At 43.1% G+C, this 27,112-nt stretch overlaps 1 protein-coding gene and 1 long non-coding RNA gene across 9 annotated transcripts in view; one reads left to right on the top strand and one right to left on the bottom strand.

Annotated features, from left to right (window-relative positions):
* TASOR (transcription activation suppressor) overlaps nucleotides 1-26,890 on the bottom strand; it is a 166,930-nt gene extending 140,040 nt beyond the window's left edge. For 5 of the 8 annotated variants that reach the window (XR_008316188.1, XR_008316189.1, XR_008316187.1 and 2 more), the window contains exons 1-6: nucleotides 26,288-26,890; nucleotides 17,525-17,670; nucleotides 15,862-15,954; nucleotides 4,673-4,754; nucleotides 3,877-3,968; nucleotides 2,959-3,117 (exon numbers count right to left, since the gene is read on the bottom strand). Coding sequence is in view for 3 of the 8 variants with exons in the window: in XM_053296289.1 (XP_053152264.1) it covers nucleotides 2,959-3,117; nucleotides 3,877-3,968; nucleotides 4,673-4,754; nucleotides 15,862-15,954; nucleotides 17,525-17,670; nucleotides 26,288-26,663 (948 nt within the window). In the remaining 5 variants the exon portion in view is untranslated. The remainder of the gene's footprint in view (nucleotides 1-2,958; nucleotides 3,118-3,876; nucleotides 3,969-4,672; nucleotides 4,755-15,861; nucleotides 15,955-17,524; nucleotides 17,671-26,287) is intronic. The other 3 variants (XM_053296289.1, XM_053296285.1, XM_053296288.1) reach the window with 3 other exon arrangements.
* On the top strand, nucleotides 6,163-13,974 carry LOC128345033 (uncharacterized). Its single transcript, XR_008316220.1, has 4 exons — nucleotides 6,163-6,222; nucleotides 9,266-9,367; nucleotides 10,534-10,636; nucleotides 12,939-13,974. It is a non-coding gene; the product is annotated as an uncharacterized LOC128345033 (long non-coding RNA).
* Nucleotides 26,891-27,112: the final 222 nt, after the last annotated feature.

The following is a 27,112-nucleotide window of genomic DNA, read 5'->3' as shown; positions in this document are numbered from 1 at the left end:
GTGTGCACACATGCATTCAGAGTGGGACCTTCCTGATTCAGCCTGAGTGGGATCTAAAATTAACTGAGCGGACATCAAAAAACTTGTGAGCGCAGGCATGTGCACACGCTTTAGAGGGAACACTGCTGCCTTGGCATACTCCTCCGAACAGACTTCCTTTCACAAGGTCCTTTTCTTCACCCTGACCCAGAGGCTCCAACTCTCTGCCAGGAGGTTGAGCACGCAAAGCTCAACTCTCAGGGCTATGCCCCTCCCCCCCCGCCCAGTCAAGATACTATTCTGGTCTCCAGGCACCTGGTAACCAATTGCATTTATCAGGCCACATGGGCATCCTTATCTCGATGGGCATGTAGAAAACACACTGACGTTATGTTGGCAGGAGTTACTGAGGTCCTGGCTGTGCTTGAGTTGCAGCTCTGCCCTCGCACCCTGAAACGTCAGACCTCCACCCTAGCATCAGTTCTGGACCGGTCCTCTCCTGGGTTGTCCACACTTCACCCACACATTACAAGATTCCTCAAGGGGACATCCACTCTGCCACCCCACTCCTGTTCACTCATGTACAAGATCCTGAATGCACTCACCCAACCATCCTTTGAACCCTTGTTCTCTGCCTTCCTCAAGGACCTATCCTACATGGTCCTGTTTCTGGTAGCCGTCACATCAGCTAGTAGAGCATCTGAACTGGGGTGCCATCTTGTTTAGGAAAGAGTTCTGCATCTTCCAATCAGACTCTAATCCTGAAGTTTGACCCCCACCTTCATTCCTAAGGTTAACCCTTCCTTTCACCACTCTCATGATGTTGTACTTACCCTCCTTCTGTCCATGACCATTCCATTCTAGGGAAATGGTGTGGCACACCCTTGACATCCACAGAGCTCTGCGTGTCTATATCTGTCGCACCAGAGAATTCTGCAAATCTGACACTCTCTTCGTTTCATTCCAATCCTCTTCACTAGGCTCCAAGGGTACTAGAGATGCATCAGGCCTTGCATCCTCCTGACTTATTGAACCCTTAATTTACCAGTCCCTACTGGAATTACAGCACATTCCACTTACAGCACAGCTACCTTGGCAGCCTTTCTGGCACACACCCCTCTGATAGATATCTGTAAAGCAGCTACATGGTCTTCTGTTATTCTCTTCATTTGGCATTACAAAATAGCTGCCTTCTCTCACCCCAAGCGGCCTTTGGCCATTGGGTCTTACAACAGGTAGTCGAGAGTATACATACTTCCCACCCCCATTCTCAGACCAATTGGGCATGTCCCATTCTGAGGAGCTCCAGCACAGAGGGAAAAGGAACATTTGACTTACTGTAAAGGGTTCTTTTTCCCTGTGAATGCAGCTCATCAGGCCCACCGGCAGATGTATATATGGTTTTTCTGGCTTGTGAAGTCTACCAGTTATTGGGTGGGAATTGGTCTCAGGGTACTACAGTGTTAGTGTATACCTCTATGTTCTCTTTTTTGTATTGTTCCAGTTGTTAACATGTTGCCTTCTTAGGCTTTCACTCTCTTTCTACATATGCTACACTCTACAATCCCGAAATTGGGGCTATGGAGCCTCCTGGTGACAGGAAAATAGTATCATGTGATACGGCCCTGTCTTGAGCATGCTCAGTCCACGACCCATTCTGATGTGTTCCAGTCACAGGAAAAAAGAACTCTTCATGGTAAGTTCAATGTTCCTTTCTCTCATGTCTGCCTTTTAAAGCATTTTTTGACCCTCACAATTCCTATTGACTTCAAGTCTTCTTGTTTGCAGTTCCATTATTCGTGGTTGTAGCCAAGAACAGAACCCTCGTGGATAATGAGGTCCACCTGTACTACAATTATGCTGACCACTACTAGCATCCAGGACAAGATGATGAAAACTTAATTGTAATAGCAAAAACTTTCAAGACAAACCTTTACAAAACAAGATATCTTTTGAGTACACATTTTCAAATATTCCTCATATTAATATCCTTTAATGAGAAACACTAAATGCGTTAACAGGATTTGTATTCTACTTTTCCATGGTGTCCATGTCAACTCACATAAAACATTATGAAAACATAGAACAGTAAGACAATTTAAGCTACAGCTGGAGACAGAAACAGATACGGCACAAAAAACCCAGCTAGATGACACAAGCCATTATACACTGAATGCCTGGTTATAAAGAAGGCCTTCCACCACTTGGCAAAACTGTAGGAGAGAAAGAACAAGATAAGAGTCTAGATACTGGAGTAACATGGATAAGGGCATCGGTTAAAAATCTCAATAGAAAGGCATGCCTATATGAGAGTAGGCTTGTCCTTCAAATATCCTAGTCCTTATACAGGACTGCAGCCCTCTCAAATAGGAAAGTGCACGAACCGGTTCGCAGGCCACGTTAGAGGCCTGCGAACCAGTTCGCTGGTCCAGCGGTCCAACGCTGGGGTGGGTGGGTGTTGCTTTAAGGGTGGGTGGGTTGTACTTACGCTTTCCCCCCTGCGGCGCTCCAGTTTTAAGCAAAATCTTCGGGGTGGCAGCAGTCCTCCCTGCCACCCCTGCCCCCTTGTTGCCTGCTAAAAGCGGACGTAACTTCTGCGCATGTGCCCGCCGCTGCGCACATCACTGTGATGTGCAAGCACACGGTGGCAGCAGGCGCATGCGTGGAAGTTACGTCCGCTTTTAGCAGGCAACAAGGGGGCAGGGGTGGAACACTGCCACCACGAAGATTTTGCTTAAAACTGGAGCGCCGGAAGAGGAAAAGCGACAGGAGAAATAAATACAACCACCTTCCCTTAAAGCAACACACACCCCCAGCGTCAGACTGTGCCTCCGCGGCCCGTGCACATCTCTACTCTCAAATATCCCAGTCCTGATATTGGTATTGCTGCCCTCTCATTGTTACACTACAGAAGAACTATCAAGCTAAATGAAATATTTAAAATACATACAACTGTTCTCAGATAACTCATTCTCTTACCTGTGTACGCTCATATGCTCTATATGAGTAGATTGAACTAACTTTGTTCGCATTCTTGAAAACATGGCATTCATGCTTTGGCGCAGGGTCTAATGTACTTTTAACAGTTGAATCTGTTGGTTTTACTCCCAGGTTATCATATATGCTTTTCATTTTTCCCTAAAGAGTAAAAAAATTACTATTAAAAAAGTAGCAGGTGCAATACATGTAACAGATACAAACTCAAAGTCATATACAACATATATAGGATTTCAGACTGCCCCTCGAACGAACTCCACAGTTGGTAGGGAGGTACAGTTTATTCAGATATCCTTAAAAGTGTTTTTGTTTCCCTTTAGTTTATTTTCTTCATCTTTTCATTTTCAAAAATCTGTCTTATATACAAGACACCAACTGCTCTTTTCAGTCCTGAAAATCAACCACATTATGCAACTAACTGTATACATGTACAAAACTTATGCACAGCTAATAAACTGTGGTCTAATTCAGTTAGAGGAGAGCTGGTCTTGTGGTAGCAAGCATGACGTGTCCCCATAGCTAAGCAGGGTCTGTCCTGGTTGCATATGAATGGGAGACTTGATGTGTGAGCACTGCACGATATTCCCCTCAGGGGATGAAGCTGCTCTGGGAAAAGCAGAAGGTTTCAAGTTCCCTCCCTGGCTTCTCCAAGATAGGGCTGAGAGAGAGTCCTTCTTGCAACCTTGGAGAAGCCACTGCCAGTCTGTGAAGACAATACTGAGCTAGATAGACCAATGGTCTGACTCAATATATGGCAGTTTCCTATGTTCCTATGTTGTTTCCTATGTTCAGTTATCTAGAAAGAGTCTGGTGTTAGGTTAACCTGCTATATTAAAACATTTTTGCAGATTTTTAAGAACACGGGATGCAACTTAGCAGTTGACTCAGCTTAAAACTTACCTTTATTACTTTAAAAATAATAATATCACCAGTTGCTCTAGCCTCCAGGGCATTTACTTGTAACAAATCAGAATACCTAGAGAGATATACACCTGCGAGAAGACAGACTAAGGTAAGATATAACATTTTTAAATCATTCAGACATTTTTACAGAAAATCTATGGTGCTACTCATTTTGCTATTTCTTGCACACCCAGTGATGCGCAATACATTTTAAAACTTTCCACAGGTTTTACAGCTTTCGATTTAATTTCTGAAATCTTCCCCATTTGTAAAGGCACGTCTTTGTCTCACAAGACAAATGTGAATATTCAACAATACATAAATATTCACATTTTATCTTGTGCAACCATAACTTAAGGGCCAAAAGATTAACCTTTTTTACTTTTGCAAATGTTCTTTAAAGAGTTTGAAGTAGTTATTATTCTTTGAGTCTAGACTTATGCCAGCAAGTCAAGACAATAATGTAAACTTTCAATTTCAATAATTCCACAGGTATTATTATTAAATATATATATTCAATGTCAAATAAATGCTGCAGGCAGGTTGAGTGTCATCTGCTAGTCCTTTTAGTCAGTGATCTAAATAAATCACACAAAACTGATGATCACTACAGTTGTAATAAAAGCACAAGAAAAGCAACTATGCTCCGGGGGTGGTGGTCATACTTTACTCGAGTTATGGACAGAAGAAATTGAAATAAAATTTGCATATTTTAAAAATAAATTATCTGCCTGCAACTCTCTTAATATTCTATAAGCCACAAAGTCAAAACAACCAAGAAAGATATAGTTACCCATAGAACTGTTGCCAAGGCAGCCAAGAGTAGTTAGATTGGAATGGCCCACCTGCAAGCCATTTTCACATATGCTTTGCACCTGAAATTTAAATAAGTTATTTCCATGCTTAATTACTGTTCAACAACTGTAGTAGGAGGCAGACTTGTGCAAGACATGGGAATTAACATTAAAAGTACATTTAAATACCAATATCTATACTGTATTGCACATGCGGTGGTCGATAACCCAGTGTTAAGGACAGCTTCCCTATACAGTGGGAAAAGCTGAAAACAGGGTTCCATAAATCCATTTATCTGCTTGCCAGTGGTAAGTGACCCACCTGTACCTGGTGAGCAGCCTTGTGCTTTACACAAATACCTACTTGCAGGAGGAAAGCCATCTCTTCTTCCCTCCTCCAAGTCCTACACAGAGAAAGGAAGAAGCAGTTTATTTCTTTCTGTAGAATTTTGCAGAATTTGGCCATATGTTCACCTGGTGAGCAGTCCTGTGCTGGGGATAGTGGGTCAGGGAGCAATAGGTGCAGGCCCTGTTGACACTGTTGTAACTATCAGTGACACAAAGAGGAGGATTCTGTTAGTTATGGCTTCTTCTGCAACTATTCTGACTAGGGGTAGAAAGGGTCAAAAAGTAAGGGTACAACGTTGAATGTTACATACTGATTTAAACTAACAATCCAGTTCTTAGTTGCTTCCAATATATTTTATTTCACAGTTGCAGCGATCTTTGACCACACATAAAACAGGTTGCTCACCTGTAACTATTGATCTGGTAGAGACCCGTCGATATCCATAAGAATGGGTAATGTGCCTGTGCAGGACCCATTTGATAGTATGTCACAGCGCGTCGAGGCGACCAAGCCCTGCCTACACCCCTTCAGTGCGCTATTTAAAGGTGAGCTGGACGCCATGTTTTTCAGTCGGCCACCATGGAGAATGATCATCTGGAATCAGGTAAGTTTATCATCAAGAGAATAGCTTGCACACTCAATACACAAAGCGTAGCACTACTGCAGAGGGGTGGTCTGGGAGGGTCTTATGGATATCGACAGATCTCTATTAGAGAAATAATTACAGGTGAGCAACCTGTTTATCTGGATCGAGATCCATCAAGATCCATAAGAATGGGTGTTTAGCTAGTTCCCCAGAGGAGGACGAAGCAGTAGCAGCTACTGTAACACCTGCTTTAAAATGCTGCTACCGAAGGTCGCCTCCGCAGCAGAGTGCACATCTATGGAGTAATGCTTGATGAAAGGTAACTCAGTGGACCAAGTTGCTGTTTTACAGATGTCCATGAAGGTTACCCCCAATAGGTGTGCAGCTGAAGAAGTGTAGGCACGAGTAGAGTGGGCCTTTATTAGTTCTGGTAGCTGAACATTCTATAGCTTGTATGTCAGTAGGATGAGTTCCACCAGCCAACTGCACATAGCACAACAATGCTCTTTGTACATCTAAGGAGTACACTGAACGTTCTAATGGAGTTGAAGGATCTTTGAAGAAGGTCGGTAGGACAATGTCCTGGTTGAGGTGGAAGTTGGACACTATTTTAGGTACAAAATCTGGGTCCATACACATCAAGACTTTGTCCAGAAAGATTCTAGTGTACAGTAAATCTATCCTTAATGCTGTTAATGCACTTAATCGTTTGGCTGCAGTGATGGCCAACAGCAAAGCCATTTTCAGAGTCACTAGTCTGATGGAAGCAGAGCTCATACAGTGAGGGAAATAAGTATTTGATCCCCTGCTGATTTTGTCCGTTTGCCCTCTGACACAGAAATGACCAGGCTATAATTAGAATGGTAGGTTTATTGTAGCTGTGAGAGACAGAACAACAACAAACAAACCCTCAAAAGCCCAGTGCCCAAAAGTCAGCGATGGATTTGCATTGTAGTGAGGGAAATAAGTATTTGATCCCTTCACAAAAGATGTCTTAGTACTTGGTGGCAAAACCCTTGTTGGCAATCACAGAGGTCAGACGTTTCTTGTAGTTGGCCACCAGGTTTGCACACAACCCAGGAGGGATGTTGTCCCACTCCTCTTTGCAGATCCTCTCTAAGTCAGAAAGGTTTCGAGGCTGATGTTTGGCAACCCGAACCTTCAGCTCCCTCCACAGATTTTCTATGGGATTAAGGTCTGGAGACTGGCTGGGCCACTCCAGGACCTTCATGTGCTTCTTCTTGAGCCACTCCTTTGTTGCCTTGGCTGTGTGTTTTGCGTCATTGTCATGCTGGAATACCCATCCACGACCCATTCTCAATGCCCTGGCTGAGGGAAGGAGGTGCTCACCCAAGATCTGACGGTACATGGTCCCGTCCATCATCCCTTCGATACGGTGAAGGTGTCCTGTCCCCTTAGCAGAAAAACACCCCCAAAGCATAATGTGTCCACTTCCATGTTTGACGGTGGGGATGGTGTTCTTGGGCTCATAGGCAGCATTCCTCCTCCTCCACACACGGCGAGTTGAGTTGATGCCAAAGAGCTCGATTTTGGTTTCATCTGACCACAACACTTTCGCCCAGTTCTCCTCTGGATCATTCAGATGTGCATTGGCAAACTGCAGACGGGCCTGTACATGTGCTGCCTTGAGCAGGGGGACCTTGCGGGCACTGCAAGATTTCAGTCCTTCACGGCGTAGTGTGTTACCAGTTGTTTTCTTGGTGACTATGGTTCCAGCTGCCATGAGATCATTGACAAGTTCCCCCCGTGTAGTTCTGGGCTGCTTTGTCACCGTTCTCATGATCATTGCAACTCCACGAGGTGAGATCTTGCATGGAGCCCCAGACCGAGGGAGATTGACAGTTATTTTGTTTTTCTTCCATTTGCGAGTTATCGTGCCAACTGTAGTCACCTTCTCACCAAGCTGCTTGGTGAGAAGCAGCCTGGTCTTGTAGCCCAGTCCAGCCTTGTGCAGGTCTACAACCTTGTCTCTGACATCCTTCGACAGCTCTTTGGTCTTGGGCATGGTGGTGAGTTTGGAAGCTGAGTGATTGCTTGCTTCTATGGACAGGTGTCTTTTATACAGGTACTGTAACAAGCTGGGATTTGGAGCATTCCCTTACAGAGGGTGTTCCTCATCTCAGCTCGTTACCTGCATATAGTGAAAAGACACCTGGGAGCCTGAAATCTTGCTGGTTGATAGGGGATCGAATACTTATTTCCCTCACTACAATGCAAATCCATCGCTGACTTTTGGGCACTGGGCTTTTGAGGGTTTGTTTGTTGTTATTCTGTCTCTCACGGCTACAATAAACCTACCATTCCAATTATAGCCTGGTCATTTCTGTGTCAGAGGGCAAACGGACAAAATCAGCAGGGGATCAAATACTTATTTCCCTCACTGTAAGTTCAAAGGGGGCTTCTGTCAATGTTGAAAAGACCAGAGATATACTCCAGGGCTCAACAGGTCTTTGAACTGATGGGTACAGGCTTAAAAGGCCCTTTAAGAAAACTTTACTCTTTGGGTGCAAAAAGAGTTTTCCCTTCAAAACTTGGATGTCTAGAGGATAAATTCAGCCAAATTTACTTTGAGACACACATTGGCTAAACCTTGAGATTTCAGATCTGCAAGGTAGAGAAGCATATCTCTGATTGTGGCATGGTCGGGTTGAAAACCCGGGTTCCTTGCATACATTTGAGAACAAAGCCATTTCCCCCTATAATTGCGTCTAGTAGAAGATTTCCTCTAGTTAAGAAGGATCTTGTTCAGGAGTCAATTTGCCATGCTTTTAGGTGTGGAGCATCAGAACATCTGGATGCAGTACATTTCCTTTGTCCAGAGTTAAGGGATCCGCTATCTGCGGTAGCCTTTGGTAGTGCTTCCTTGACAATCTGAGTACCTGTGGAAACCTACATCAACAGGATGTAGGAGCAGTTAGAAGATGGGAGATCACTTGGCTGATCAGTGGCCGAGATGGAAACATAAGGGATTTCCTGCTTCCAGTCCAACTGGAAGGCGTCCCCCAGAGATTGTGAGTTGTGCTCCGCCCTGGAGCAGAAGCGGTTGCACTTCTTCTGATTTCCCATTTGGGTTGTTGCTGAGGGGAAATCTGACTGAATCGTCTGTTAAGATGTTGTCTGGGCACTTTATGTGTATGGCTAATGGATACACTTGATGCCAGATGCACCAATGCCATAACTGTAGGCTGAGAACACAAAGACTTCAAGATACAGTCCCTCCCTGGCGGTTGATGTAGGCCAGGACTGTAGTATTGGCCAAATGCAAATGCACCACTTCCCCCCAGCAGAAGAGGCAGGAAGGCTTTCATCACTTTAAAGACAGCTAGAAGCTCCAGGAAGTTGATGTGTAGTTGTTTTTGTTGACAAGTCCACTTGCCCTGTATTTGGTGGGTCCCACAGTGGGGCCCCCAGGCTAGGAGTGAAGCGTCTGCCCTCAGCCAGATAAGAGTTGTCATTAAAAAAGGAACCCCTTTCAGTAGATTCCTGCTCAGTGACCAGCAGGTAAATGGGCACAGAATTTGAACTGGGATCACAAGACGTAGGAACTGAGAGTCTACATTTAGGCGGAAGACTGATAGAAACCACAGTTACAGTTTTCGCATCTTCAATTGAGCATATCTCACCACTGTGTTGCAGGATGCCATCAGACTTAACAGTCTCTGAATGAGTCGAGCAGGCTGATACAGTGCTCCATGTCCAGCAATACCCAAGTCCTTGATGCATTTGAAACATTCTTGAGTAAGTATGCCTTTTTGGCCCTTGTCTCTAGAACTGCTCCAATGTAACTGCTTGTTGAACTGGCTCCAGTTTGGACTTTTCCCAATTGACTTGGATCCCCAAGTCCTGGAGAAAAGACAATACATATTGTGTTTGTGAAAGTAACTCTTCTTTGTCCTTGGAAATCAGAAGCCAGTGGTCGAGGTAAGAATAGACTGATATACACTGTGTTCAAAGGTACACCACTACCACTGCCATACATTTCGTAAATAATGGGGGGGGGGGGCGGAAAGTCCGAAGGTAAGACTGTGTACTGTTATACTTGACTTCCCACAGCAAATCTGAGATACTTTGTGTTGTTCCCTAATGCCAATATGGAAATAGGCATCCTTGAGATCCAGTGTCACAAGTCAGTTGTCCTGATATAGAAGGGATAGAATTTCATGTAATGCTACCATGTGGAACTTTCTCAAATGGACAGATTTGTTCAGGAGGTGTAGATCCATAATCGGACATATGCTGCCATCCCTTTTTGGGATCAATAGGTATCGGGAGTAGTCTGTACACCCATTGCACCAGAGTAATAGCCCCCTTGGCTTCATCCAATAACGCCTGGGAGGGTTGTGTAAACCTAATCCCTGTGAATTTCGGGGTTGTTCTGAACTGTCTTGCGCAGCCCAAGAATATGATCTTCAGGACCCAGCAGTCCAATGGTATGTGGTGCCATGCAGGGGCATGGTGTGCTAGCCTGATGTTGGTCGCTGGTAGGGAAACAGAGTGTGTGAGATAGATGTTGTTCCTCACTTGCCAATGTGTTATGGGCCCTGATGGCAGAAGGAAAGGAAGTTCCAGGTGAAGCAATGGGTGGTCTTGAGCTTCAGAGGTGCTTCCGAGGCTCAGGTTCTTTAGTATACTAGGCTTGAGTATGTTTCCTTTTGCCCTGGAAAGGGTGCTTGTAAGGCTGATATTGCATCCTAAAATGACACTGTTCTTGGTTTGTATGTGGTTTTTTTGTCTGAAATACTGGCGGTATTTGGAGCCATAGGAGGAGGTAGGTGTAGTGGTAAAAGTCTTAGCCGTGAATTTAGACTTTTTCATCTGCTCCATAGTGGAGTCTGTATTTTCACTGAACAACCCCTTCCTGTCAAAGGGTAGGCCTTCAATTTTCTCCTTCACATCCCACGCAGATTAGTGGAGCGGAGACATGTGTGTCGGCATAGAGAGATTGCTGCCATCAATGAACGAGACTCTGACTCGGTCAAATGTTTGGCCGTACTCAACTGTTGCCTGGTAAGTGACGCTGAGTTATCTAGGGTTTCATGAAACTTTCTTTTGAATACCTCAGGGGAGAGAACCTCATGGAATTATGTAAGTCTTCCCACAGCCCATGTGTATATTTTGCTGTACAGGCAACATAATTTGTTATTTTTAAATTTTATTTATTTTATTTTTATTAAAACATTTCTATACCACCCAAAACTTATGTCTGAGTGCTTTACAACAAAAATAAAAACAAAACAAAACATTAATTAAGACAAAAATGGGGGGGGGCACACACACATTACAATTTAAAAATTTAAAATAATATTTTAAAACAGCATTAAAACCAATTAAAACATTAATTAAAAGCTGGGGTGAAGAGATGTGCTTTTAAAGACTTTTTTAAAGCTGTCAGAGATGGGGAGGCTCTTATTTCACTAGGAAGAGTATTCCAAAGCCTCGGGGCAACAGCAGAGAAGGCCCATCCCTGAGTGGCCACCAGACGAGCCGGTGGCAGCTGCAGATGGACGGCTTTATACTGTAGGTTATAACCAGCACCTTGTATTTTGCCCAAAAACATATCCGCAGCCAGTGTAGCTCCTTCAATACAGGAGTTATATGGTCTCCCCGAGATGACCCAGAGACCAGCCTGGCTGCTGCATTCTGGACCAGCTGTAGTTTCCGGACTACGTACAAGGGCAGCCCCATATAGAGCGCATTACAGTAATCCAGTCTGGAGGTTACCAGCAGATGTACCACTGTTTTGAGGTCATTCACCTCAAGAAATGGACGCAGCTGGCGTATCAGCCGAAGCTGATAGAAGGCACTTCTGGCCACTGCCTCAACCTGGGAGACCAGGGAGAGGCACCCCTAGACTGCATACCTGTTCCTTCTGGGGAAGTGTGACCCCATCCAGAACAGGTAGATCAAATCATCTCTCAAGTTCCGACCACACACAATGAGTACCTCCGTCTTAGCCGGATTCAGTCTCAGTTTGTTATCCCTCGTCCAGCTCATCACCGACTCCAGGCAGGCATTTAGGGAGGTTATGCTCTCTCCCGATGATGCTGACATGGATAAATAGATTTGGGTGTCATCAGCATACTGATAGCACCCTGCACCAAATCTCCTGATGATCTCTCCCAGCAGTTTCATGTAGATATTAAACAGCATTTGAGACAATATGGAGCCCTGGGGAACACCATATAAAAGTTCAGATTTTGAAGAACAGCAGTCTCCAAGGGACACCTTCTGAAACCTGCCCGAGAGGTAGGAGCGGAACCACTGCAAAGCAGTGCCTCCAACTCCCAACCCCTTCAGACGCTCCAGAAGGATACTATGGTCGATAGTATCGAAAGTGGCCGAGAGGTCCAGAAGGACCAACAGAGTCACACTTCCTTTGTCAATTGCCAATTGGAGATCATCCATCAGGCCAACCAAGGCAGTCTCCACCCCATAGCCAGGCCGAAAGCCAGTTTGAAATGCGTCAAGATAATCCGTTTCATCCAAGACTGTCTGGAGCTGGGAGGCCACCACCCTCTCAATTACCTTGCCCAGCCATGGAAGGTTGGAGACAGGCCTGTAGTTGTTCAAGTCCGAGGGATCCAGGGTAGGTTTCTTCAGAAGCGGTCTAATAATTGCCTCCTTAAGACAAGGAGGCATCCTACCTTCCCTCAGAGACGCGTTTATAATCTCTACCAGGCCCTCTACAACAAACCTCCTGCCAGATAATAAAAGCCATGTCAGACAAGGGTCAATAGAACAGGTGTTAGGCCTCACCATTCCAATCACCTTGTCCACATCCTCAGGAGTCACAAACTGGAACTGATCCAACCTAATCACACAAGAGGAGTTGCTGGACACTTCCACATCAGACACTGAGGTAATTGTGGAGAAGGAGTCTAAGTCTTGACCAATAGACAGGAGGTGGAGTAAATCTTCCTCCCAAGGACGTCTAATTTCCTCCCCTCTTTATTTGCCAGGGTCGTGTGTCTGTATACAGATTTTGAAGTAGAAGACGTGGCACAGTCCGTTCCTAGCAAATTGGGTGCTGGATTTTTCAGGAGATATTCATTGTCCTTAGTCTGTACTCTGTACAAGCTTTCCAGATTTTTAGAAGTGGGAGCTGATGTGTGGATCACATCCCATGCACACTGAGCCTCTTTCATGATGAATGGGAGCACAGGAAGGGTTACAGGTTGAGTAGCTTCTGACTTGACCATAAAATTATACACGGGGTTATTGATGGTAGACCTTTCTGATTTCAGGTCAAGACCCAGTGCTTTCATCATATCATGCACGTGTTGATGATATGCTTTTATCTCTTCATTAGGGGAGACGTGTGTAGATGGGGCCACATCAACAAGAGGATCCACCCCGACATCCGGGTCAGATTCAAAATCCGAAGATCCACGGTGTTCCGAAGTAGATGGAGAAATTGGTGTACAAGTCTGCGTTTCAATAGGCTGTGGAATCAGTGTTTGAGCTCTGAAGTGTACATTATCACATATGGTTTATGTGGCTGAATCTTTGAAGACCCCATCAAAAAATTTTTTTGTCATCTTTGAAGAAGTCACAGGTGCTTCGATAGATCTGTCCAAATAGAAGCCTGTAAGTGACCCCAAGACTGATTCTCCTGGAAATTATAAGGCAACCCCAGGGATACTGTCCCCAACGCTGCCAAAGTTAGGGCATCCCCTGCCACAGATGAGTGTGCAAAGCCGCAGTTATGCCATGGTGAAGTTGCTAGGTGAGCAGCTGTAAGCGTGACCGATTGTTTAATGATTGATTCCCTTGACATCCCCACTTCTGAAGTTTGTGGGAAGCCCTTGAAAGTAGATGTTGAGGGGGTTGCTCGAAGTAGAGTCTAAAATACACAGCAAAGTGTGAGCCATTGTTGTATCTAAGGCCACCTCCCTATCCTCCTCAATGTTGAAGGTTGGTATGTCAGCTGGACACCGAGGAGTCACCAGTCTCTACGCCAACAACACAGGCATATTTAGAGTTGAAACAGGAGGTCAAGTTATTGGTGTCTAAGGAGTGTGTGTCGACACGGACGGCACTTCTTGATGTTGACTTGAAGGAGCTTGTGTGTGTCAGTAGCAAGGGTATATCTCTATGTCGAGCTTTCAGCATCGATGCCGGTGTAGAATCTATCAGCATTGGTGCTGGCGAGAGACCAACGCACATTCAACATCAACAGACTCTATAGTCACGGGATCTGGTTCCTTCAATGTCAAAGCCTTCAATGTCAAAGGATGTTTGACGCTTTCAAGCGTCTGCAGATTTGAAGGAGATGGCGTTCTTTCTTTTGTGATGTCTACCCTCCTGGACTTATTCAGTTTATGGGAGCGCTCCTCCGAGTCTGAATACCTTCTCTTCATTTTCAAACCTTCTGATGTGTAGACTTAGACAAAGATTTTGGGATTCGATACGATGCCAATGCACTCGAAGTTGAAGACTGCCTTGTAAAAGAAGGTTCCTGGGTCCATGTAGACGCTTTTGCAGCTGATGTCGAAGCTAAAGGCGGGGTTCTCCCAAGGCCGAGGGACTTAGCACCTCGTCGTAAATGGAAGCACAAAGCCGCAAAGCCCGTTTTTTTCTCATTTGTTTCGAGGACAGGCAAATCTTGCAGGAGGAGATGTGCTTTTCTCTCAAGCAGACTAAACACAAGTCGTAGGGGTCCTTCGAAGGGAGCTTGTGCACTACAGCTAGTGCATCTCTTCAAGTTCCGCTTTTCATCAGCCATCTCAGTGTGATCCAAATTGTCATCAAAAGTCTGTTCCATAGTCCAATTAAAGCCAGCAAATTTTGAAAGTAATTGAAAAAATACCGTTCTTCATCAAAGCCAATAATCAGTTTGGTTTTTTACAATTTTCTTTCTCAGATAAACTCTCAAGAAGGACTAGTCTGACAAGGAGCAACAGACCGAGGACTGCATGCAATGGCAGTCAGAAAAGAACTGAAGAACATTTAGCCCAGCCCACCTTTAAATAGCACGCTGAAGGCGTGTAGGTGAGGCTTGGTCGCCTCGATGAGCTGCAGCTTGTTACCAAGTGGGTCCTGCGCAAGCGCATTAACCATTCTTATGGATCTGAACGGATATCAACCCAGATCATTTAACTTCTCAGATAAAGACATTTTTGTCCTTCTAAAATAATATAACTTCTTAACTGTTAGCTATAAAGTATTAAGAACTTGCTTGGTAACTACAATCAAAATGTGCAATTGGAAAAATGGTATTAGGAAAAACTCAAGTTACTACAGTGATCTTTCTGGAAGATCACATTTACAACCAGAATAGTTTACAGGGAAGACAAGAAAACTGTTCTGTACAGTTATATTTTGCAGTGATGTGCAGAACATTCTGAAGTCATTATATTCCACCTCGAAATGGGTCATTCCGAGCTTGGAACAGAACACCCTTCAAACAAAGGGCCTGTTCCAACTTGGAAAACAATGATTCCATCCCGAGTCGCAACATTCCAAAAGCCATTTTGGAATCCAAAATGGCACTCTTCTGGCCTCTATGCATGCGCTGTGGCCATTTGAGTGGTCAGCACCACCATGCAAATGGCTACCACATGTCCGCAGAGGCTAATAGAGCGCCTTTTTGGAATGGCTTGGAATGTTTCGAGTGTTTTGAGATTGGTCTGTCGGAACAACCGGCTCAACCAACAGACCATCGTGCACATTTTGCATTCTATTCCAAGCTTAGAACGGAACGCAAAATGTGCACAAGAGTCCTTTGGAACAATCGTTTGAGCCAGTTGTTCCGACAGACCAATCTCAAATTTCATGAACATCCCTAATATTTAAATATTCACAAGGGAAACCATTAACAAAATTCTGCCTCAAAATTAACACTTTGAACTAATGATATTCTACCATCCCCCGCAAAAATACATGGTGCCTAGCCATACACTTCATATACATCCACAGATCTCAAATACTAAGATACAACATCCTCAATTTGTCCAGTATAACAGCTCAACTATCTTTAGTAACCACCTCTCATACCAGAAGCAAAGTCCAATAGTAGACTTCTTGTGCACTGTAGCCACTTAAATGCTGAACAGTCAATTGAGAAGGGGCCACATGAGTTCTCTACTGATCAAGTTCTTAAATCAGATCTAGGACCTCCACAAACACTCCACAAAATCAAGTTCTTAAATCAGATCTAGGACCTCCACAAACACTATGCTGAAAGAACAAATTACACTTCAGTGGTTATTTCATTAAAGTAATGCTCTCACCAAAGCACGGTCAACCATCAGAAATGCATACGTTTCAGCAAGCTCTTTTTCTGTTCGTCCATCACGTTTCAATTCTCTCTGTTTCTCTGTGAACTTTTAAAAGACAAAGGTTTTTAATAAATGCACCTCTGATCTTCACTGTTTTTCAAGCATGGGCCAAATCTGGCAAAGAGCCTTCAACTTTTTCAAAGCCATTTCCACTGTGCTAAACTTTTCTCAGTACCAGAAGAGACTGAGTCCTCTCTTCAGAACTCTATGGGGAGAGCACTGGGAAGAACTACAGTTCCAGCACTCAATGTACACATTCCTAGAAAGCGCAGGAGCCCAAGAGGGCTCTCTTTCCATTGCAGGAGCTCCACCAGCACTGGGCTAAGTGCAGCACTGCACATTAGGAACCATCTCCTCTGCATGGCACCTGGGGGACTGTACAGAGTATTCAGCCAAAGCTTTGCACAGGACCAATATTATCAGGGAGTGGCACTTAGGGTTGATGGGAACCATTACTGGCTCCTGGGTTCTACAATGAAGAATACTGATACACACCCCACAAAGGTATGTGTTTAGGCATAAGGTATATTATAAACTTTTAAAGAACCTCAGTTCAGAAGCAAGGTAACCCATGTGCCAACAGAAGCATGATTTGTTCATGAATAATTGTTCTATTGCAAAAAATTCAAGAAAGAGGGACAATGAACTACACAAAACACAGGAGTAAAACACAGAAGCCCCGGACTCTGTAAAGTTCATGTGCACAAAATTACAGCTATTCCCAGATGTATATAATATGTACCTAAAAATTATCTACAGTGGTACGTAAGTAAACTTAAGGGGAGAGGAGAGCTGGTCTTGTGGTAGCAAGCACGACTTGTCCCCATAGCAAAGCAGGCTCTGTCCTGGTTGCATGTGAATGGAAGACCTGATGTGTGAGCACTGCAAGATATTCCCCTCAGGGGATGGAGCCGCTCTGGGAAGAGCAGAAGGTTTCAAGTTCCCTCCTGGCTTCTCCAGGATAGGGCTGAGAGAAATTCCTGCCTGCAACCTTGGAGAAGCCACTGCCAGTCTGTGAAGACAATACTGAGCTAGATAGACCAATGGTCTGACTCAGTATATGGCAGTTTCCTATGTTCCTGAACTATTTCTTCAGGAGCCGCTTTAAGTATTGTCCCTAATTTTTTAAAAAACAAAGTAAAGCTGCATTCTCATTCTGAGTTCTGCACTTCTGGTTTTTGAATCCCAAGTAGCCACCTTTTCTGAGGTGAACATATATTTGTATTATGTGTTTGCTTTTTTGGAACAGAAGTAATAGTCTTATTTAAAGACAAATACAGACTTCTGCTCCTTCCATGCCAACTATTCTCTCAATATGTGCATTTGTTAAATAAAATTTGTTAAATAAAATTAACTGCTCAAGTTAACAATTCAAACTATTCTGAGCTTTTTAAAACAACCAACTGGCACTAATGTATTAAGATGACTGGGTACTATCAAATGAAGAATAAGCAGTTCATTTTTAAAAAGTTATTTCCTTGTAGTATTTTCTTCACGAAGCAGCCCAGGCATCAGATTTATGGGTATAATCATCTAATTAAATATAATTTCAACGCTGCAGGTTTTTATGTACATGTTTCACACATCTCACTAAAAATATATCATAGTTACTCACCTCCTTTTCTAGGAGTTCACTATGAACATAACTGGCTGTTTTGTAAGTAAAATGATCCTTTGAAGGACTGTCCAAATATGCCGAATGCAAAATGTTTATAATGTCATCAAAGTCACGAGATCCAGTAGTTATTGGCTGAAAGAGAGCTAGAGAGAAAGAAAACTACTATTATCTAAACGTCCGAAGGAATGGTACCCAATGGTAAGTTGCATAAGATATAGAATGCCAGTAACCTGGTGTAATATATTCCTAGGAAAAGATTGTTTTGACCACAGAATAAAATTTACGAATGATCCATCAAAGGAACATCTCATTTTAAATTCAAGGAGCTATCTAGTGCCTATGATTTTTGCATACACAAAAATCTCTAAGTACTTTAACTGGTTTCTGATTATAGCTTTGTTTAGTTACTGAAGTTTTCATGAGCCGTTTTCTCAAGTTGTATATTACAAGGTATTTTCCAGGAATCCATTGTTATACAGAAAATATCTGATAGTGCTGCATGTGGCTACGAGCCGTTATTGTTGCTGCAGACTGCTAAGGTTACTGAACACAAAAAATATATTCCATTAGAAGTAATTATGGCTGATTTGATATACTGGCTGGCCAGAAGATTCTGTGCCACAGAGCACATAGTAGTTAGGAAAGACAGACAAAGAAATAAATCAAATTCTTTCACACCAAGGTACAGATAAAATGTTAAGAAAATGCTCAAATGAACTTTTCTTTAGAGTATTGAGAGTGATCAGTACTAATTATCTTTATCTTCCCCATTTGCTTTTCTGTCCCCTTCAAAGGACCATCACTTGGCCAACTCCCTCCTCCCATACTGTTACACAACTTTCAATGACTCCTTTCCACTTTTCAATTTCTCTATAAATACATTGGCCGAAAGAGATCTAATTTTTTTTCTTTGCTGCTGTTCTGAGGATTCTGATGTAACATCTAAAGTAACGTCCATGTGAGTATACTATTCTATAAAGAGTATATTCAATAGCTGCATATATTAGCAGACAGCCTGCTTCACTCCCCCCACTCTTGTCCTTGCCAAAACTCAAAAGCTTGCCTTTCACTAGCCTGACCCAGGAAGACATCAGATGCCAAAGACATGACTGGACCTTGCATTCCAAAACCTGGTGGTTTTGTGAGTAAAAAAGCCTGATCAGTAGGAAAGCCACCTACAGTGGGAATGTTCCCTGCTCAGAGGAAGCATGAATTCTGGACAGACAAAGGAAATGTAAATGTCCTAAAAACCATGAAGAGCTTCAGCCTATTCAAGGCACTTTGGAATCAATCAAACTCAGGCACTGTCTTGGAGCATGCAGATTAGAAATAACAGAGCCCTCTTGTCATGGCCATCAGCTGAATAGATATAACAGTTACATCTCATCCAAGTCCAAATCCTTCACCTAAGCAGGTGATTGAATCTACACTTTTTCCCAGCTTTGGGGGATTGAACCTAGACACATCCTATAAAAGATGCGATCTTCCCCCATTCAGTGTGAAATCTGATCTCCCTGGTGCAGCTGCTCTCACAACACAATTTCTGCTCAATCATGACGGAAGGTAGAAAGGCCTGCTGCCATTGTGGCGATTTGGTGATGCAATCTGCTAAATACTTGCTCCAGAGAATCCTTCCACAAGAACCAGGATTCACTCCCTAAAATCACTAAGCTGCTGAGCCTCAAGTTGGAACACCCAAAAGGAATCCTTCTGAGGCAGGGTCTCCCCAAAACCAGGCTTGCCACAAGCTAAACACTCATGCTTGATTGTCCAGGAACCTCTGTACTCCCCGATTGCTGTGGACTTGCAAAGAGTCATGGTCTCGGGTGCCACACTTGCACCCCAGTGCCTATACTTGCCCTCCATTGGGAAGATCTAATGAGGGATTGCAGCTCTCTCCTCTGTACAGGTGGGAAACACTCCTTGGCATTTCTCAGCAGACTGAGGAAAAGGAAACAGAACCTTCTCTTTCAGTTCAACACTTTACTCTTCACTTACCCTCCTTGTCTGCATAGTCATCACTGGTTGCATTCTCTGTATTATAGCTTGCATAACTATTGAGTTCTTGGTGCAAAGAAAACTGCCAAGTGTTTGATTCTGCACTGTGCTTCTGTTAGTCCAATAAACATCTTTTTCTTGTTTCACAAGTCTAGTCTATTACTTCTCCAGAAGTACTCTGCTGTTTATAATTGACTGTTTCCAATTGTGATCTTTGGTAATACTGCACGCTTGCAAGATTAATTTCAGAGCTAATTCAGCCAACCCAAGTAAAAGCAAGAAATCAGGGTTAAGCCAACAGCAGATCAGATTTCGGAATGTGTTAAGATTTTTTGCTCTTCAGTATACCTGGATATTTGATAGCTTTCTTTTTAAAAGGTATCCAGGTACTTTCCAAGCTTCTAGTATGGGGAAAACTACAGATTTAAATAAAACAGCAGTTATCCTCATCTTATGGGTTTTGATATCAAGCTAAACAATGAATAACCTTAATTGACCTGAAAGTTTGTACTATAAACATACACTATTCACAATCCAAATTAAGCACATTTAAATCCACTGAAATCAGTAAAATCATGCATGCTTAACTCCGTTGTATTGTGGCCTATAGTAATATTCCATATAAGTTAGTGATGGGGGGGACGGACTTGTCCCATCTCATTATACTAGACATAAGTGCCAATTCATGCCAAATTCAGTTTTCATTTTCTTCCATACCACCCAAAACAATATCTAGGTTGTTCACAATTCAATAGCCATTCCTCAACACTTTCAAAAATAAAAGAAGTACTTCTTGGACTCCGTACATCTAGTGAATCTGGCCCATAGAGATTTAAGTAGCATTTGGTTCCACTGCCTTGTGAGCCATGTTGTCCACAAGAACAAGAGCAATATTTTGGGAGCTAAAAATAGCTGAATTCATAAGAAAATTCCGTTTCTCCTTTTCCAAGTCACCTGTCAGCAGCAGAATAAGGCACCAGAACAAACTAAACAATTTCAAACTACTGGTGTAGAACTGTGAGTGCTTCTCTAGATAAGAGGCCCAATTGAAGAATCATCATCATCATCAGGAAAAAGAATTCCTCTCCTGCTGTGATAGATTCCCTTCCCCAACACAGATATACATAGGAGAATACTTGCTGTGATTTCCATCCGATACCATACAGTACAATCCACTCTACTATATCAATTCTCTGCATGTGATTATGAAATAATGAAAAAAGTTCTGCAAGTGTGCAGTTTTCCCCTTCTTTGGCAGGAAAGTCTGAAAAATTTCTTGACTTACTAGCCAGTCATCATCATCATAATTATTTTTACACTTATATCCTGCTCTTCCTCCGAGGAGCTCAGAGCGATGTACACAGTGAGGTAGGTTAGGCTGAGTGATACAACAACCCTGTGAGGTAGGTTAGGCTGAGAGATACACTGGCCCAGAGTCACTCAGTGAGTGTCATGGTTGAAGGGGAATTTGAACTCGGGTCTGAAGGTTTTGCTTCAATTTGGGAGGCTTTCACATAAAGTGCAAAAACCCATGGAGTTGGGCCATGTCTCATTTCTAACAGGCCTTGTGCAGAAGTACTGTGGTGTGGACCTTTCACACTGCTTCTGGCTTCAGCAAAGACAGCATTTGCCTGCTGCAAAGCCAGCAAGGGAGTAACAGCAGGAGAGGGCATGCCCTCAACTCCTGCCTGTAGGCTTCCAGTGGCATCTGGTGGGCCACTGTGAGAGACGTGACACTGGATTAGATGGACCTTGGGCCTGATCCAGCAGGGCTGTTCTTATGTCCTTATTAAGGCAGATACTTCCCACCTCCTTCCCTATGGCCAGATGAGGGACAAAGAATTTATAGAAATCTGTTTGAGAGCAGTCACTGGAAAGAGAATTATTACATAACCTCTTAACTGAAAAATTGTATTCAAGTTCCATTTTTTGAATTCAGTGTCTCCTAGTGAGTTCATATTCTCTTGGTAACCAGTTTACATTTTGTATTTTAAGCACTCAAGTTCTAGGACAGTCATCTCTGCTCTGCTGCCACTAATATGACATTACTGTATTTATCTGAAGGAAGACAACTCTGAATTTAAGATGACCTAATTTCTAACATCAAAGAACTTGTTAAAAATAATCTTGGATTCAGGTAAATACAATTTTTTCACAAAAAGTAGATCAGATTTGATGTGGCCATATGTGCATATACAAGTGCTGGTACCCTCTACAACTGTGCATTTCATAAACTGTTTTTCAGTGTCAACCTTTCAATTTCCTTGATTCCAAGTAAAAATGAACAAGGACAAATTATACTAAATGACTGTAATGCAATAGGCTCTTAGCTTGTGGAACTAAAGCAATATAGGAAAATGAAGCACACTCACAGGATGCCTATTCTTCCTATTAGAAATGCAGTTTCATAGATTTTAACCTGACAAGTTTTTTTGCTAACTCTCAAGGTGGTTAAGTGATTTCAAGGTGCATTTCTTCACGTTTGATTCATCTATATAAGTAGCTAGTCAAATAAGGAGATCATTCTAGGAGAAGATGTAACCTCACAAAACATTATAGACTTATGGGCTTGCTTAACAGAAGCAGCATTAAATTCAAAAGTCTACTGATTTTACACATACTACAAGAATTTCTAACAGAAGAGTAGTGATGGCTTTGTATCAAAATGTTATTTTATATAATAATGCCAATGATTGTCACTAAAACTGACTACTCCTTTACAAGGAGAGATTAGAAGACAAAGAATGAGATTGGTCTTGCTCATTAAAAGATGAGCACATTAGCAGTGTTCCCTGTAAGAGTGATTCCCAGATGTTGTTGACTACAACTCCCAGAATCCTCAGCTGCAATGGCCTTTGGCTGGAGATTATGGGAGTTGTCAACAATATCTGGAAATTCCTCTTACAGGGAACACTGCACATTAGGTCCATATTATGTGCAATATGTACCAGAAGGAGGATGAGAAAGTACTGCACACACAATTCAGAGAATAGTAAATTGTCTCCTAAGACCAAAGAATAAGAATTGAACAAAAATGTATAATCATCTTCATGGATTCCACTATGACTCTTATGCTGTACACTTCCTCTATTTTCTTAAAGAACCTTGGTTAGTATAATATTCAGTTTGCCATTTAAAACACATTCAGTTAAATCGAGTGTGTTTTAATGTCTTTTAAAATTGGTTGTATACCGTCAAGAGTCTTTGAATGGGGCACTTTATAATAAATAAACAAACAGATAGATAAATTTGAGTCACAGCTTGATTTCAAGTTCTGGGAAGAATCAATAATTCTCCATCTATAAATTTCACAAGTAAAATACTCATGTCAAACCTTTAGATTTCTGCCACAGGAAACAAAAAGTAATTTCAGATAGAAAACTGTTGCAATGCTTGTACATACTATCCAGTATTCATTCTAAAAGCTAGAAGTACACTCATTAGGTAAAGGTAAAGTGTGCTGTCGACTTCTGACGACCACAGAGCCCTGTGGTTGTCTTTGGTAGAATACAGGAGGAGTTTACCACTGCCATCTCCCACGCAGTATGAGATGATGCCTTCAAGCATCTTCTTATATTATTGCTGCCTAATATAGGTGTTTCCCATAGTCTGAAAAACATACCAGCGAAGGGATTCGAACCGGCAACCTCTGGCTTACTAGTCAAGTCATTTCCCTGCTGCACCATTAGGCTAGGCACTCATTAAATAACTTCCTTAAACTAAAAAAAGCATAGAACAGCCATAAGAATTCCAAAATTTGGAAGGCAAGAAAGAAAGATAGATATGAGCAATGAGTAATAATATGAGTTTTAAAATATGCTAATGACTTTAGGCTTGAGCAAGAAAACTGAGATGATAGTTTTGAAAGAAGCATCAAGAATCACTACCCCACTTGATAAGTTTAACCAATTGTGTTAAATCGCCTCCATTGTTGTTGCTAAGTGTTAAAAGCAGGTTTCCCTATCACTTAGTGGTATTTGGAAAATAAACTCTCCAAGGAGTTGTGACTCGCCACAAATAATCTCGAGAGGAGGCATTAATTACATAATCCCTCTATTAGTTCCTTCATTGCTTTGCTCTTTTTGAGTGAAAGATTTTCTACAATTCTCTGGACAAAAAAGGTTCCCATATCAGGTTCCAGTTCTTCTTGCTTAGCATTTACTACTGTATAACACACCAAGGTGGGAAGACAGCCAACACTGGCTACATTTCTTATATTTTTCAGATAAAATTAAGATTTTAAGACCTTCTAAAGTAATACCTTCCATATATAGATGCAAGTTTCACAGCCTTTTTAAAACAAGAAACAATTAGCATAAATTGCAACTAGAGTCACCCTAAGTAATTCCAGTTCTGAAACTAAATCACTCTGGGCCTAGCCAATATCCAGTTACTGTAGAAACTCTCCTCTGAATTGAATTCCTTGGGAAAGGGGCAGCAAAATGTAACAAATAAGACCTCCAAAAGGAAGATACATAGTTTTTGTATGAAGACTACAGTTCTTCCAGTGAAGAAATAGATACACTTATGATGCCAACGGGCATTTGGGGAGTGGGGTCTATCCTGAAGTTTTCAAGTAAGGAGATTCTGCCCTTGATTCCAGGGTCTGAAACTTCTACACCTATACTTAAGAACTTTTTGTTGACTCATTCAAAACTCAAGTGTAGTGGAAGTATGTAGGCCTTCCACCATCCTAAAACTGCATCTCTGGTCAATAATGGTACATCCTAAAACATCGGGCTGTTTCCTGTAATAAACATCACATACAGAACTGTCACTTTGTGACTAGGACTGAGAAACCAACTCCTCATACATACCCTGTTTCCCCGAAAGTAAGACCTACCCCGAAAGTAAGACCTAGCAGTAATTTCTGATGTACCGCTAATTGCCCTAGTGCATTTTGGGGGGCTAAAATTAATATAAGACACTGTCTTATTTTCAGGGAAACACGGTAGCAACTACCCAATTATTAAGATCCAAATGATGCTAGAACCATTAAGTTAAGGGACTAATTAAAGTTTCAATGTTTCTGGAATAGTTAGAATGGTATATAAGTTTCCCAAGGTGTGTCTATACCAATAAGTCTGTTTAAGAGCAAATAAATTCCAGTGCAAACATATCTAGATAATCACAACGAGCACTGCAAGGAGCAGCAACTTGTGTTATCGTGCTAAAAAACTCTAAAAATAACCTACTATGATCAAAATGTCATACATCCTGTAGAGAATATGCATACATTAGAGCTTCCATAATCTTAGTGCAATTCTTTTTTACCACAAATTTTGTCAAAATTCATAATGGAACCAAGACCTAGATATGAATATAAGAGTAGGACACCAGTTGGCCTTTTCGTTGTAAAGCAAAGTTGTGCCCTTGAGTTTATGTCAACTCCTGGCGACCACAGAGCCATGTGGTTTTCTTTGTTAGAATACAGGAAGGATTTACCATTGCCATCTCGCACACAGTATAGGATACTGCCTTTCAGCACCTTCCTATATCGCTGCAGCCTGATATAGGTGTTTCCCATAGTCTGGAAAACATACCAGCAGAGATTTGAACTAGCAACCACTTGCTCCCTAGACAAGCTACTTTCCCGCTGAGCCATTAGGTGGCTAACTAAAGTATATGGGCCAGATTCGCTAGCTGCACTGAGTCCAAGGAGTACTTTTATTTTTGAAAGTTTTTTTTTTTTTTAAGTATCCTATTGAGGAATTGGTACTGAATTGTGAACCACCTACATATTGGTGTTTTGGGTAGTATAAAAATGCAGCAAATAAACCTATGCCCAATGGAAGAAAATGAGTTTGGGATGAAAGCAAAGAGAACTAGTTTGACTTCTTTTTGCCCAAAGGATAATGATGGATTCCTCTCAGAAGACTAGGTCATTTAATATTGTTGCACAGATTAGATAAGTGATGGTCAGCTTCAAGATGGGATTGATAAAACCAACATACCTTCACTTTCTCCTTATAGAACAGGGTTATCTCAACACTATAACTTAAACAGTCCTTAAAAATGAACACTGAGAAAACCCCTCCTGAGCACAGGTGACACCTCCCCTCACCAATTTCTTAAGTTTAGAATGGGGTTAACTTAGAAGATGCAAAGCAGATCCTCATTGACAGTTTAATGAAAGATGTGAGTGTATTATCAGATACCAAAGGTTAGTATTTCGGAAACTCAGAAAGAGAAGACAAAAGGAACTAGGATGAGAAACTGAACTTCCATTGAAGGGTTCATGATGATGCGATCCACTTCCCTCCTATAACGTGATGGAGGTTCAAGTGGTTTCAACAGGAGTGAACAAGGCGTCTTTCGAGAGCTTCGTTGAGGTGAACATGTTTACCGGCCTATCCGAGTAAAGGATGCTTTTCTCGGGAGGCTAGAAAGAGCAAAGGAGAGGGACCATTTCCCCGTTCCACAGAGAACCCTCTTCTCTACGAGCGAGTGTCGGGCGGGGGTGGGGTGAGTTTAAGCCTTTCCCCAGACCCCCTCCCAAATCGCATCCAGCGTCTTCACCTCAACCCTAGTTTCAAGGCCAAGCCGGCTGAGTATTTCGCAAGCCTCTCTCTCTCTCTCTCGGCGGGGAAACCAACCAACCAAACAAAAAACACCACACAAGAATCGCCTGCCCGGAGACTGCTCTCTTATCGGAGCCAGCCATACAACGGTTTCCTCCACACCCGCAAGGAGGGGCGGCGCTGTGTGGAGCGTGAAGGGGAAAGAGAAAAGGAGGAGAGAAAACGGGTGCGAGGGAACCACCTTTCTTTTCTTTGCTCTTCTTGGGGATCTGAAAGTTTCTTTTAACAGGCAGGTCTTCAGCTGCTTTGGAGAGCGAGGCCCTCAGCCCGTCGCTCTGCGGCTGTGGATGGGGCTGCTCGTGGGCCGCCGAGGCGCTACTCTTGCGGTGGCCATTGCTCGGGGATCCCCGGCCTTCTGCGGCGCTGGCGGCGGCAATCCCCAGACCCAGCAGCAGCCGCTCCTCCTCGCTCCAGCTTCTTTCGGAGCCAGCACCGCCATTTTGTGTCGGATCCTCCGCTTCGGCGGCGGCCGCTTTCTTCTCCACAGCCGAGAGGCCGCTGCTACCGTTCTCCCCGCGCCGAGGCGGCTGCTCGGGCACTTTCTCACCCTCGCTCATAGCCACGGCGTCCCCAATTCAGCCGCCCACGGCGTCCCCACAAAAACGCTACTGAGCTCTTCGGATATTCGCTCCTGAGCAAGCGAGGTTTCTCCCCCGAGCCATGCACAGCGCCCCCCAGGCAACTACCCAGCCTTCTCCTCCGACATAGAGCGCACCAAACACGTCCCTCTCAGTTCCTACTTTCGCTCTAACATGGCGACGCGATGTCAGGGGAGGGGAGGAGCGTGCGTCCCTCCATAGGCGACCAATCAGGGCGCAGCGCTACTTATAAATACAAGAAGGCAAAGCCGCCGCGGCGCGTTAATTTTGGCGTGAAAATGGGTGGTGCCCTTCAGCTGGTCTCGAGGTCGTTTGGGCGCCTCGGATTTGTCTGAACTCTGATTTTAAAGCGGGAACGTGTGGATGGTATATTTTCTTCTTTCTTTCTTTCTCATCGTGTCACATAA

This window comes from Hemicordylus capensis, chromosome 2 (assembly GCF_027244095.1).
Source record: "Hemicordylus capensis ecotype Gifberg chromosome 2, rHemCap1.1.pri, whole genome shotgun sequence".
Taxonomy (NCBI): Eukaryota; Metazoa; Chordata; class Lepidosauria; order Squamata; family Cordylidae; genus Hemicordylus; species Hemicordylus capensis.
This window is presented reverse-complemented; position numbering and strand designations above follow the sequence as displayed.